Source organism: Tiliqua scincoides, chromosome 2 (assembly GCF_035046505.1).
Source record: "Tiliqua scincoides isolate rTilSci1 chromosome 2, rTilSci1.hap2, whole genome shotgun sequence".
In the NCBI taxonomy this organism is placed as follows: Eukaryota; Metazoa; Chordata; class Lepidosauria; order Squamata; family Scincidae; genus Tiliqua; species Tiliqua scincoides.
The window spans coordinates 115,740,432-115,754,646 of NC_089822.1; the positions used below are offsets into that span (position 1 = coordinate 115,740,432).

A 14,215-nucleotide genomic window follows, 5' to 3' on the forward strand; every position below is an offset into this window, starting at 1 on the left:
TGCAGAAGTTCAGGACCACCACCACCCCCCCATAAACCCATTCCACCTGTAATTTCCACCTGCATGCCAGGAAGTGGGTGGGTCATCTGCACTCAGAGCATGTTCATACTGAAGATTTGCAAAGAGGAGTCGGTGGATGAAGCATCATCCAAGGCATCCCAATGAGAATAATGGAGAAGCTTCCCTAAAAGACAGTTGCCTACCATTACTTTTTCCCTGCAACAGGGGAATGTTGGATGCATAGCAGGGCACAGAATATCAGCTCACAGAGGATGTTAATTCCTAGGGAACTATTTCAGAGCATGTCTCAGAATCTCCTGTTCTGCACAGGGATTTCTGTGGCAGTGGTGCAGAGCAGGGACATAGAGCAGGACCTTCCCTGTCCTGTCAGCTCCGCCTCACCAAGTTTCTCAGTGGCTTTGCAATCACTGGGGAGGTTAAGCAGCTGGTACCAAAAGCTGTAGTCTCTCCGAGACTGAGGGCCCAACAGCGGTGTAGCTAGGTAATTTGACATCTGGGGCCCATAAATTTTTTATGACAGAATTAATTAATTCATGTTTTTATACCACCCTTCCTCTAAGGAGCTCGGGATGGTATGCATGGTTCCTACCCTTATTTCATCGTCACAACAACCCTGTGAGGTAGGTGAGAGATCATAATATGACAAGAAATTAATAATAATAATGGCCAGAAAATAAATGCAGTGAACATTTCCTCACAAGCAATAGAAGAAATTCTGCATCAAATGGTACAGCATGATGGTATTATTTCTAAAAGCTGTGATTTCCACAATTTTGGTCACTAGGGTGTCACTCCCCTCCCCCAAAGATATCTCACTGATCCCTTTTGAGTTAAGGCAGTGGATCTCAAACTTTTAGCACTGGGACCCACTTTTTAGAATGATAATATGGCTGGGACCCACCGGAAGTGATATCATGGCTGGAAGTGAAATCATCAAGCAAATTAAAAATAATAATTAAAGAAAAACAAATAAATAAGGGGAAGCCAGCCCTGTTCCACCAAGTGAATTTTCTCTATAGCCTGCCTACAAATAACACCCCCCCCTATAAAACGTCAGTGAGATTTTCAGTCCTACCCAGTGCCCAGTTCAATTTAAGTTCTTATATTTCAAGCATATCACTATGGGGACCCACCTAGCTTTACAAGTCTAAAATAGAAAAAAACTCACCAGCTGAAGCTTCTGTTTTATTCTTTTTATGGGGGAGGGCTGCCTTCTGGAGCATTTGTTGAGATCTGTGTTCATCAGATCAGGATCATTCTGATGGCCTCACATTGCCTGACCTGACCATGAGCCAAGGCAAGTTTGCTTACACATGAGTAAATGTGACAGTGTGGCTTAGTTTCGCTTTACATAGGGCTCAATATATTCATTAGCTTGGAGTGAGGGACTTCCTTCTTGGGTGTTTTTGAGGGGCTGTCTTCATCGAAATCGGGACCATTCTGGTATCATTGGATTCATCTCAGCCTGCCTTTTCTGATAGTCTAAGGCAGGGGGGTCCAAAGTTTTTGGCAGGAGGGCCACATCATCTCTCTGATACTGTGTCGGGGGCTGGGGAAAAAAAGAATTAATTTACATTTAAAATTTAAATAAATTTACATAAGTTTACATAAATAAATATATTAAAGATGAACTTATATGAATGAATGAAGGTCTTGCACAAAGCAAGGCTGGCCTTTCCTTCTGCTACTGCATCACAGACGTGAAACAGCAAGCAGTGGAGGAAGCCCTCATCCCACAGCTCACGCAAGAGGTCAAACAGTCACCCTTACGCTGAGAGCAGTTGTGTCAGGCCAGTGCAGGCTCCAAGAAATCTCCAGAGGCTCATTGGAGACTGGGGGCTCCCTGAGGGCCACATTGAGAGGCCTCGAGGGCTGGGGTTTGGGCACCCCTGGTCTAAGGCAGTGGTTCTCAAACTTTTCTGGCCAGCCACTCCCCTGATCCTTGTGGCCATTGGCCAGGACTCCCCATTACAACACCTTACCTCAGTTACCCCCAAAATGGGGATGAAGGTGTTATAATTATACACTAGAAACAAAAAACAGCTGCCAGCAATCTGAGGCTGCAATCCTAACCACAATTACCTGAGAGTAAGCACCATTGGACTTACTTCTGAGTAGACCTGGTTAGGATTGTGCCCTGAGTTTGTTAGCAGCATACCTGGAGGGTTTTGGAAAAGGAGGGGGGGAAGTGATGAATTTGCTGGGGGAGGGGAAGACTTTGTTTTGTGCGTATCTGCTAATTGCAAACTGAGATCCAGAAAGTGTTTGGCTGCAATCCTAACTTCACTTTCCTGGGAGTAAGTCCCATTGAACACAATAGGACTTACTTCTGAGTAGACCTAGCTAGGATTGTGCCTTTTGTCTTGCAATAGCAGCCAACGTGGGAAGTGCCCCCCCCCAAAAGGAGGCAGGAGGAAAAAGGGGGAAGGCTGAAAAGGAATGGGTATTTTTATTTTTTAATCAATTTTTGGAGACAAAACCATCAAGAGTGGCTTTTTTTTCTTTTTTGAAGGGGGAGGAAAAAGAGAAAGGTGAGGATCTTTGGTTAAGCTGACACAGATCCCAAGCCTATGTAGGTCTACTCAGAAGTAAGTCCCATTTGAGTCCATGGGGCTTACTCCCAGGAAAGTGTGGACAGGATTGCAGCCACACAGAGCAAGATTACAACTCACCCCAAAGTAGATGGGGCCTGCTCACACACATGCACCCCAGCAAATACAGGTGCCACTCCTATTCCCCCCCCCAGGCAAGATGGAGGAATGCAGGCTGTGGCATTCGGACACCCCCCTTCCACTAAGAGCAGGCTGGGCTCCCTATTTCCCAAGCGAAGAAAAGCACTGTGCTGCCTGTACTTACTTTTCCCTCCCAGTTTGAAGCCTGCCAGGAGCGTCCCCTGTGCCGATGAGATGCAGCACCTCAGCTGCAGCTGCCCAGCCAGCCTTCTCTCCCACCCACCCCCGCCATGTTTCACATGCCCTCCCCACCTCACACTGCCCCACCCACCTTGTTCACAGCTGCAGAAAAGCAGCAAGTCAGCAGGCAGCACGTACAGCTGAACTGAGCAGCTACAGCCACCCCAGGTACCTCACCCCTGGAGGCTAATCACACCTCCCTAGGGGGCTGGGATGCACAGATTAAATACCTCAGGTCTAAGGCAAGTCTGCCTACTCATGAGTTAATGCGCCATAGGGCTCATTTTCACTTTCCATGCATTTTTGTTTTGTTTTTTTGGCTGTAACTTTTTATAGAATTGAGATGTTTTACTCCAGTTTTCTTCATTACATTCTGCGTAAATTCCACATCCAACAGTATATACCATGATGGTATTATTCCTAACCACTGCAACTTTAGCAATTTTGGTCACCTGTGTCACCCACCCCAAAGCTGGTACCTAGGGTACCAGCTGCCCCCTCCTTGCTAGCTACACCACTGGGGCCTGATCCAGACCCTTCTTTGCATCTGGTCATTTTACAGAGACTTGAAGAAAATAGGACAAAGGCTGTAGAAAAGTTCTACCATGTTGGTGTTTATTGTGATGAGTTCTATTATGTTGTATGCTATTAAAGAAGGATTTTGATCCTATACATGACCCTGTTTCTCACTTTACAGAGATGGGTGGGAATCCCCTAGAGAATAGTGGATTTGAACCTGGTGCTTTTGACGGCCTAAAGCTGAACTACCTGAGAATCTCAGAAGCAAAACTTACTGGTGTACCAAAAGGTAATGCATTTCTTCTCTCATCATAGCAATGCCCCCACCCAGCTGCAGCCAACTGTTAACTTAAGTCTTCTTGCACTCCCCCCCAGATCTACCTGAAACTCTAAATGAGCTACATCTAGACCATAACAAGATTCAGGCAATTGAATTAGAGGATCTGATCCGCTACTCCAAGGTCTACAGGTACTGCAAGTTGGAAAATTACTCTGTGATGATGTCTATGATGTCATCAGAAACCTGTGGGTTAGGAAATTTTTTGTGGTTTGTTGCAGCTCTTTTAGGCCCACATACTGTGGTGGTGTGAATTAAAAAAATAAGTCATCTCTACCCCCCATGTCTTGCCAAAGGCTAACATCAGATGTCCAATGAAATGAGCCTGCCTAGCTTCAGAGCAAGACCACCTTTCTAGTGAGGAAGCACAGCTGCAGCCACCACCCAAAAGAGTAAAAGACCACCAGAGAAGAATATGCAGGTACAGGATCACCAGGAATGGGCAAATCAGTTGTGGCTTGACTTGAGTCAAGTCTCTGCCCCCCCCCCCAAATGACTCAACTAAAAAACAAGTCATAAGGCACTTTCCAAGTTGCCCAGAGCATTTTTGTGACTCCTAAAGGCTCAAGTCAGGAACCTTTTCCCTTTAAAAGTAAGCCACAATTCCATGGAAAAAAACAGAGCTGCTGCTGGTGTGTGTGTGTGTGTGTGTCAGATTTCTCTGTAACCACTCCCCTGCTGTTCCCATTCCATCTGTAAACAAGGTGGGAGGAGGTGGAATGGACTGCATGGGAGTGGGGACAGAAGGAGGAGGATCACATGCAGCAGCTACAAGATTTATCTGGATGACCCAATCCTTTGCAGCTCTACTCACGAGTAGTCCCATTTTTGCCAGTCATTCAGTGGGGCTACCTTCTCCCAAGTAACAAGGGAGCTCACAGCAGCCATGCTGTTGACAAACATGATTGCTACAAACCTTCCCCTCCTGCTTCCCCATCTACTTTTTCCCCTGGGCTTCTCCAGCCAATTCCAAGGCTGCAGAACCCCCCCTTGGCCTCCTGTTCCTGCCCTCCCTCAAATCAGACCACCCATCATTAGTCCAATGATCATCATTTCCTTCAGAGATGGGCAAGAGAGCCCATTCCCACCTCACCCCCTCCTGCATGAATGCAAAAACAAACATTAACCCTTCCCTGTCTCCTGGCTGGAACCTACCTGATGTTCACCCAACCTGAATGATGGCCCCACTAGGTCTTTCACAGTACAAAAAAAGTAAGCAAGCACAGTCACTCAAGGCTACATGCCTGGGGACCAAGTGCTGATTCACTGGCCTTAGATTCAAGTCAATTTCTGAATCATCACCACAACTGACTCGAGTGTACACAAATCAGTGAAAAACACTGATTTTTGCATCACAGTCACCTGACTCAAGTTACCATCCTTGAGGATCACCATCAGAAGGTCTTTTTTATACTGAAAAGGATTTGCAGGGTCCTCTGATATTGGAAGTTGAGTCTTATGAGTGATGCCTCATAAGTAATGGGAGACCTGACTGTGCATGATGCTTTAGGGTGGATGGATTCTGATGAACATGGGGATGAGCTAATGCAGCAAATGTTCTCATTTGCTCCTTGCCCAGAGCCAAGAGCCCCTGGGTACCTTGAGAAGCAAAAGGCTAATACCTTGAAACTTCAGAACAAACCCTGAAGTGTGGCAACTCTACAGATGTCTTGGAATTAGGATTGGCTCTTTCACATGTGGATCTAACTCATAGAGTCCTCCAAGACTGGTGCTCCTCACACCATGTGAGGAAGCTGCCTGACAGCTAAAAGGCTTCCCCAACTCTGTGTGTGAGTGTGAGTGTGAGAGAGAGAGAGAGAGGGAGGATTGCGGTGTATGTGTGATCATATAGCAGGTTACTCTTAGACTGCAATCCTTACATACTTAGCTGGGAGTAAGTTTCACTGAATTCAATGAAAGTTCTGACTATACATGCAAAGAATTGTGCTATAAAAAAGGAAAACCTCTCTCTCTCTCTCACACACCCCTAGTCAATAACTAAATGGTATCCAATTGTTATTATTAGTTACAATTACTATTAGTTACAGTTACAATTGCTGTTATACTAACATGTTGAATAAATGGTTTCTCTGTGCAGACCAAATATATCTAGTGCTCTACCAGGCATAGCATACCAGATGCATATTTGGCATATATACATGTAGCAACAACTTTGGGAGCAGCAGGACTCAGAAGCCCAGCTGCTAGATATAGTGCAGGCTCAAAAGCAAATGAGGGGGGTTGAGAGAAGAAACTGGAGCAGCAAGGAATCAGAGCAATGAATGAGAGGGCAGACAAGGATTCAAATGTAGATGCAGGGAGGAAGCTGGAAGATGTTTGCCCAGCCTCCAACAAGCCTTTTTATTGAGTCTCAAGCAGCACAGAACAAGCTGGGTTACTTTCGGTTACAACGATAACATTAGCTGGCTCTAGCTGACCACAACACATTCTTAGATAAGAAGCACGTCTCCAAAACACTGTCTCCCATCCTGTTTATGTAGGTACCAGGCAGTGAATCAAGGCTGCAGCTCAGAATGTGTTCTGAAAGCAAAGGCAGGTTTGCCTGCGTTATATTGCCAAGGTTCACTAAGCCTTTATGTTACTATGCATATTTCCTACATATACATACCAATATTTAATATCTCCACTGTGCCAGGTGTGTAGAGAATTATTATTTAATTCCAGAGCATAACCTGTTGCCATTTTGGTTATGGAAGAACACAATTCTCATAATTTTGCTAAAAATAGACTTAATTCAACATTTAAAATTTTTTTTACTATTTGGAAACACTGGTCATAACAAAGAAAGCACTTACATATTTATTTAAAATTGTTGATACCCTGCTTTACTAACCAGGGATAGCCAAGGCAGCTAACAATAATTTTAAAACACTGGCCTATCTATTTCTGCTCACTTTCCTACCAGCTCAGGTAAGTCATTTTGCAGAGCCTGTATCTTTGCAAGACACTTACTGTTCTCTCATAATGAATTTTGTTACAAAAGAGCTGCAACTCTACACACATTTCAGCAACTCTTACACTCTGTATAGGCACTTACGGGGAGAGCACATAAGAACATGTGTTTACATGTATATGCAAGAGAGGCAATATGTATCCCCAGAGACTTAGCTTACCCAACATTTTTCCAAAGACAACAACAGGGACAGTGTTTCAGAATATCATTCTGCAACCAGTTCCAGGATACCATTTTAAAAAAATGACCTTGGTAAACTTGGATAGTCGAATTATTTCACAAATGTACCAACTATCCAAGTTTACCAAGGTCTTTCTTTGTGGTTTATATTTGGGTTACAGTCTATAAATAGTTATAGACATGCTCTCAGAGCCATATACATCCTCATCTATTTAGCAAGTGGTTTTAACATTCAGTTCATGAATCGGCCTCTAGAGCCATGCTAGTTACTTGCAATTTAATTTTCTTCCTTCTCTGAAGCATTTTGACTTGGACAACAGCAGTGAAGGAGAATCTGCTTTTTCCCTCTTCCTTGAAGAGCCTGTTTCCAGGGCCAGCCCATTCATGAGGCCAACTGAAGCCGTCACCTAAGGCAGGGGTGCCCAAACCCCGGCCTGGGGCCACTTGTGGCCCTCAGGGGCTCTCAATCAGGCCCTCAGGGAGCCCCCAGTCTCCAATGAGTCTCTGGCCCTCCAGAGACTTTTTGGAGCCCGTGCTGGCCCAACACAACTGCTGTCAGCAAGAGGACGACTGTTCGACTTCTCACCTGAGCTGTGGGACAAGGGCTCCCTCCACTACTTGCAGTTTCAAGTGTGTGATGCAGCAGTGGCAGTGAAGGAAAGGCTGGCCTTGCTTTGTGCAAGGCCTTGAGCTACTGCAAGACCTTCATTCATTCATATAAGTTCCATCTCTAATTTATTCAAATTTGAAATGTAAATTAATTTAGCCCCCAGACACAGTGTCAGAGAGATGATGTGGCCCTCCTGCCAAAATGTTTGGACACCCCTGACCTAAGGCAACAGATTGGTTGGGAGGAGGTGCCAAGCTCTGTCCGCCTACTTGTCTTCACTACTCCTCTTTCTTCTTCCCACTCTTTGGATTGGAAAAGGAAGGTGGGACAGAAAGGAAGAGGAAATGTGGAGGGGAGGGGAGTGGTGACCTAGAGCATTGGAGAATGAGAGGGGCAGAGGCTGGCATATTGTTGAGTAAAGGGGGGAAGCATTTGGCATGCTTCCTCAGGGATCAGGAGTTTTTGGGCCAGCCCTGCTTCTTCCTGCAGTTAATCACCCACTTCTTTTGTTAAAGCAAAACAATATCTTCTCGGCTCCCTGCTCCTCAATGGGATTTCTCCAACTTTGACTCCCACTTATTGGCTCCTGTTCTGCTTCCCTGCACCAAACCAGACATGACGTGCATGCCAAAGATCTGTGAAGAGTGTCTCCCCTAATTTAAAAAGATGTTCCCAGATGCTCTGGGGTAGAGCTCAAGTTTGGATTTGGATTGGGGTTTAACTCTTTCCCCCACATTCTTTTTCCAGTTGAAAGTTCAAGTTTCAAACTTGAAACAAATTTCAAACAAGGAAATTTTGTTGAATTTTGTTGAATTTACCAAATTTCCACAAGGAAAAACACAGAAGTAGATATAGGCTTTAGAAGCCTAGACACACAGAGGCACATGTAGCTCACTCCGCTAGGTCTAATTCAACCCATGAGATTACTTCCTGGGAGTCTCTCCCGCCTCCATTGTTTTTAGTACCCTTTTTACCAACTGCATTTGCCTTCATCACTCATATTTTGAACAGGTTTTCTTTGCTCTGCCTTTGCACCACAGAGACTAGAAGTTAGCAACCTTAATTCTCTGTTTCCCTCTTACCTTCCTTTCTCTTCTCCCTACAGGCTTGGTCTGGGACACAACAACATCCGCATGATTGAAAATGGCAGCCTGGCTTTCTTGCCTATTCTACGCGAGTTGCACTTGGATAACAACAAACTATCCCGGGTTCCTCCAGGGCTGCCTGGCCTCAAGTTCCTGCAGGTACTAAGGAACCTTAGTGTGGCTTGTGAGGGATCCAAATACATGTAGGAGTGACTTTTTGCATGATCCAACCTTGAAGCCAGCAAGTTTGGACAGTTTCTTGGGCTGAAATTTTCCAGATATTAGGCAATTGACAGCAAGTGCCATTATCTTGGCGCTCTCTCTGTCCCTGACATGACTGCATCCCACACTAACAGAGTGTGCATACCGGGGTCCCTCTGTGGATTCTCTCTTTAGCTACCCTACTTCTCTCCATCCTTCTCTGGCCATGGCTTTGCTCTTTCTCCCTGCTTTTCAGAACATTTCTTGGCCCAGATTGCCTACAGGCTCATCCCCACCCTCAAAACTGCAGCTAGACTTTCACCAAAACTTATAAACAGAATATGTTGTTGTGTAGCTATATGTATTCCATAAATTCCTTGGAGACATTGCACAAATGCAGAATTGGTATTATTATTAATTATAAACTTTATATCCTGCTGCATAGCCAAAAAAGACTTTTCTACAGATTACAAATGAAAACATTCAATACAGTAAGAAAAACAACATTGAAAGTGATACATACAATTATTGGGCATAGAATTTTTAATTCTGAGACTTTCAGCTTACATGCACATGCACTCGCTCACGCACAAGCCTCTATCGCATGAAGTAATGGCAAGCACATTGGTAATGCGTAATTAACTCTAAAAGCCTTATTGAAAGCAGATCTGGTAGATAGGAGTTGGGTAAAGCACTCATTGGTTCTCTTTCCCTCTGCTTTGCAATCGGATTTCACTGATTTTTCTGGTCAATTTCATCTTCATCTTGGCTTCAGAGGAATGTTACTGAGGAATGTTACATTTTGGCTTGTTACTGGAAATCAAAGCAAACTGCTTGAAAGGGGGACTTTGGTTGCTTTAAAAAACACTTTGGTGCACAGCTCAGGTTTTTAGAAACTAATTTACAAATTGCTTTTGTTCATTAAGTGGCATAAGCAGGCAACAGATTGCACAATAAGCTCCATTTTCTTGCATTTTGACTTATCAGCTCATACATGAAAATATATAAGGTCACCTTTTCAGTCGAACAAGTGATCTGATTTAGATAGCTTACCTAGGAGGATAGGGTGTCATGCAAATATTTAGAAAAAAAGATTCTTTGCCAAGATTCCAAAAGCTGCAGTAACAACTGAATTCAGCAACCTGTGTTCATGAGCTAATTTGCATGATTTATCTTATTTTGCACAATATTTTGCAATATTTACCATTTGGCATGTAATGAGGGTTAGTAATGAGGAGACACAATGATGGCCCACATCCCCATGTTGTCTGAATCCCATAAAATGCTGCCCCTGCATGCTTGCAACCCCTGTTGATGAAGGGGGAGGGGCAAGTGAGCAGCAGGCAGGGGATGAGCAGATGAATGAGCAGGTAAGTGGGACTGAGCCATGGCAGCTTCCCCCCTTCTCCATCTAGCCCTGTAGCTTCAAATTGCTTCTCCCCTGTGATCATAAGCACTGAGTGGGCAAGGAGAGGTGATTTGGAACCTGCCCTTCCCTTCCTTTGTTTACAAAGAGTCTGCAGCGCAACTTCCCTCCTCCACACCACTTCTTTTTCAAATTGAACAGAAGTAATGCATGCTGGGAACCCAGCATGCATTGTTTTTGTTCATTGAAAACAGAAGCAGCGAGAAGCAGGAAAGCTTCTTACTGTGCTTCTGTTGAGAAAAGGAAGGGAAGGGGGATGACTACAAATTACCTCTCCCTGTCTACTTACTGCTTTGGGTGGGCAGGGAGAAGCAATTTAGAGCCATGGTGGCTTTCCTTTCCGCTGCAATCCTCTTCTAACTTTTTTCTCAGCGAGTCTGAAGATCATAGCCCCTGGTGGTCACCCCATCAGCAGGTCAGAGAGGGCAGTGGACAGGCAGGTAGCATGTTTATCCATTGGCTCCAAGGGTACTGCACCATGTGACTGTTCCAGATCACTTCATGACAAGAAGAAGTGAGGAAGAGGTGAGGACGGGACAGTGAAACCCCTCTAACATTCTAACCCCTCTAACAAGATGAATATATACATCTTGTTCAGCAGCTCCTCGGGCTTCAGAGTTGAATGACCAGATTCTATCATAAAGATAGAGCAATGGAATTCATATTCTGTTGTCATAATATGTGTGGTGCCACTGCAAATGGCATGCCACCGCTAAGCACAAGGGAGCCACCAGTGGAAAGACCAGTGGCTCGCCATGCACACTTAACAGCCCGGAGCAGGTAAGGCAGCAGAGGTGGTGGGGAGTAGACTGGAGGGGTAGGTCTCAGTTGCAAAAAGGCACAGCAGGTCCTTTCCCAGATTTTCCATTCCACTCTGCCCCCTTCCTCTCCTCAGACTTGCACCAGCAAAATAGCTGGCATGGTTCTGAGGAGAACTATAGGTGATCCAGTGGCCTACCAGGAAGTAAGAAAAAGTTTTTTACATACCTCTTGCTGCCTGTCCGTTCTCCCCTATAACATGCAGCACGTTCTGTTAGCACAGCTGGATGCTGCAGAATGGTGGGGGGAAAGGACGGGGCTATTAAACCATGAGGGCTAGAAAGTTGCTTTTTTAAAACAACATTTGAGATTCTCAGCAAACTGAATCCCGGAACCAGGGCCACAATCTACAGTTTCTGTGCACCAGTGGCATAACTAATGGTCAGAGGGTAGCAATTTCACCAGGCAACAAGCTTTATGGGGGCGAGAACCTGAGCCTGACACTGGTGGCCAAAATTGTGAAAACCTTGGCATTTTCAAATAATACCATCATGTTATATACCGTTCAATGTGGAATTTAATACAGAATGTGATTAAACATCTAAATAACCAGAAAAGAAAAACACAACTGCTTTATGTAACAAAAAGTGGATTTTCTTAACTCGGAACTGACCAATGAGACTGATTGTTCCGAGAGCCAATTAGGTGTTTTTATGATACAGCAGGGAACCAATAAGGTGTTAATGTGGGTCAGCTTGCATTTCCATGTATCATAATATTGTTATGCCTGCGAACTTGGTAAGGTACTTTTTCAAATTTAGCAGGGGGAGAATAACTGTGCTTCTTCACCCCAGCAGTATCTCTTACCTATACGGGGTACACTTTTTATTTATTTAAATTTAACTTTGTCGTGGAGGGGGACTACAAAATTTGATCCCTGGAAGCAGATGCCTTAGCTATGCCACTGGCTGAGAGGAGGCAGCAGAGCAAGTAGGCAGCAAACTGCTGGGGGGAGAAGGCAGATTTTCCCCCACTTTCACTTTTTTAAAAGCCTGGGTGAGACATCATTTCTGGTCATCATTTTTAGTTTGGCACAGGGCTACACGAACATTAGCTACGCCACTGCTCTGCACTCCAACAGAACCTCAGCACATATGACAACCGGAATTTACGGTGCAGGGCCTGAACAAATTACACTTCTTCAAGGCTTCAGGTGCTTTGTGAGTTGATGAAAGCAGGCACAGTTGGCATCACACCTTTAATCAAGTCTTGCTTCTCCCGTAGGTTGTGTACCTTCATTCCAACAACATTACTCATGTCGGGGTGAATGATTTCTGCCCTGTAGGCTTTGGGGTGAAGCGTGCCTCGTACCATGGCATCAGTCTCTTCGCTAATCCTGTCCCCTATTGGGAGGTCCAACCAGCTACATTCCGTTGTGCCACTGACCGCCTGGCTATCCAGTTTGGCAACTACAAGAAATAAAGAAATTAGAGGAGGGTGATGGGGAGGGGGGGAGGGGTAGTAAAGAGACAAAAAGGACAACAATGGGAATACTGGAGGGGGAGGGCAGGAGTATGGTGATGTGGAAGCAGGGGTGCCACTTGGGGCAGGGAGGGAGGAGCCACAGGCAGAGGGGAGGAGCCACAACAGAAGAACAATGGGATTGGTGGCACAATGCTAGTCAATACCCAGGGAAGAGAATGGAATGAGAAGTCAAATACATAGATAAAAGCATGGAGGGAACTAGACACAGATTTTATAATTTGACTGGCGTTTCACAGTCTAAATCAAGGATGGCCAAGCCACAGAGCTGGCAGTGTGGGCAAGACGTCTTTGGTTCTCCGTCATCAGAAGCTGTCATCATGGGACATCCAGTGTTCTCAAGGCATTCCCAAACAACCCCCCTGTAATACAAGTTCACTTGTGTCTGGGGCCACAAGTATTTTGAAATGCAGGCATTCTGGTACATTTTTTCCTTCTGATGACCAAAATTTTATCAGCCCTCCCAATGATAATGCAATGCTCTGGACATTGCTACACTACAAAATACACTTGTACACAAAATACACAAGTGTAGTCCTATGTGTAGTCCTATAAAGGGTAGTCCTATAAAAGCATAACATAGGAATTGGCCTTGAAATTCATGCACAGATTAAGCTCCTGGTTAAGTACCCTAATGGTTGTAGACATTCAAAGCAGACAGTCCTGGGGATATCTCATAGCTCCTGTTTCTGTTTCAGCAGTGCTGGTTTAACCATGAAATGAAATTGTTGCCCATGCAGCAAATGCATCACACTCAGTGTTAGTGCCAGGTTATGCTCAGCTCCTGGGTTTGCTCCAGGAACAATCCTGGTCCCACTCACTCCCATGGCTGCCACTAGGTACTAGGGCTTTATCAGTGTGCCACCTGGCCAGCCCACATGACACTCTGATCCTTGCCCATATGCCTCCTAGCCCTAGGCACCATCGCACATTACAGCAGGAGGTGCTGTAAAAGGGATGGGTAAGCATTCTGCAGTCTGTTGGTTTGCATTTCTTCTAACATGCCAAAAAAAAAAAAAAAAGTTTCCAAGCATCATTTTTAAGAAACTATCTTGAGAAAGTTGTCCTTTGGAGCATCACTACAAACTCTATACTTATGCTATAATTTGTTTTAGACTTGGTTAGCTGTCACTCCCCCCCCCCCCCCCAAAAAAAATTGTGGGTATTAAAGTGGTGAGAATACTGCCAATTTGCTGAGCTTCTCTACCCCCCACCTCCCCTTGCTATAATTAAGCACATAACAGTACAATTCTAACAGTACAATTTTATGCTTCTCCACTCAGAAGCAAGCCTCATTGTATAGAATGGGACTTACTCCCAGTTAAGGTGTATAACCTAAGAAAAAGCCCAAATGGATTATGCTCCATGGACCATCTAGTCTAGCATCCTGTTTCCCACAGAGGCTGACCTTTGGAAGTCTACAAGCAGGAAATAAATTGCTCTCCTAGAACAGTGACATTTTAAGCCTATAATGTAGACATATTATTTTTTAGTGACTGCCCTTGACAATATGGGTTCCAAATCTGCTTTATCTGAAATGCCCATGATTCTTGCCCTTCTTACTATCTTTTTAGTAAATACAGCATTTGGGCTCTTCTTCTAGGGTGGGTGCGGACCCACTTCACACTTAATATGGCGGTTGTCCAAAA

General features: G+C 44.7%; 1 protein-coding gene across 1 annotated transcript in view; it reads left to right on the forward strand.

Annotated features, from left to right (window-relative positions):
- The window catches only part of BGN (biglycan), a 43,227-nt gene extending 30,713 nt beyond the window's left edge, over nucleotides 1-12,514 (forward strand). Inside the window, exons 5-8 of the mRNA XM_066614792.1 lie at nucleotides 3,631-3,741; nucleotides 3,828-3,921; nucleotides 8,659-8,797; nucleotides 12,309-12,514. Coding sequence (XP_066470889.1) covers nucleotides 3,631-3,741; nucleotides 3,828-3,921; nucleotides 8,659-8,797; nucleotides 12,309-12,506 — 542 coding nt within the window. The 3' untranslated portion in view covers nucleotides 12,507-12,514. The remainder of the gene's footprint in view (nucleotides 1-3,630; nucleotides 3,742-3,827; nucleotides 3,922-8,658; nucleotides 8,798-12,308) is intronic.
- The last annotated feature ends 1,701 nt before the right edge of the window (nucleotides 12,515-14,215 follow it).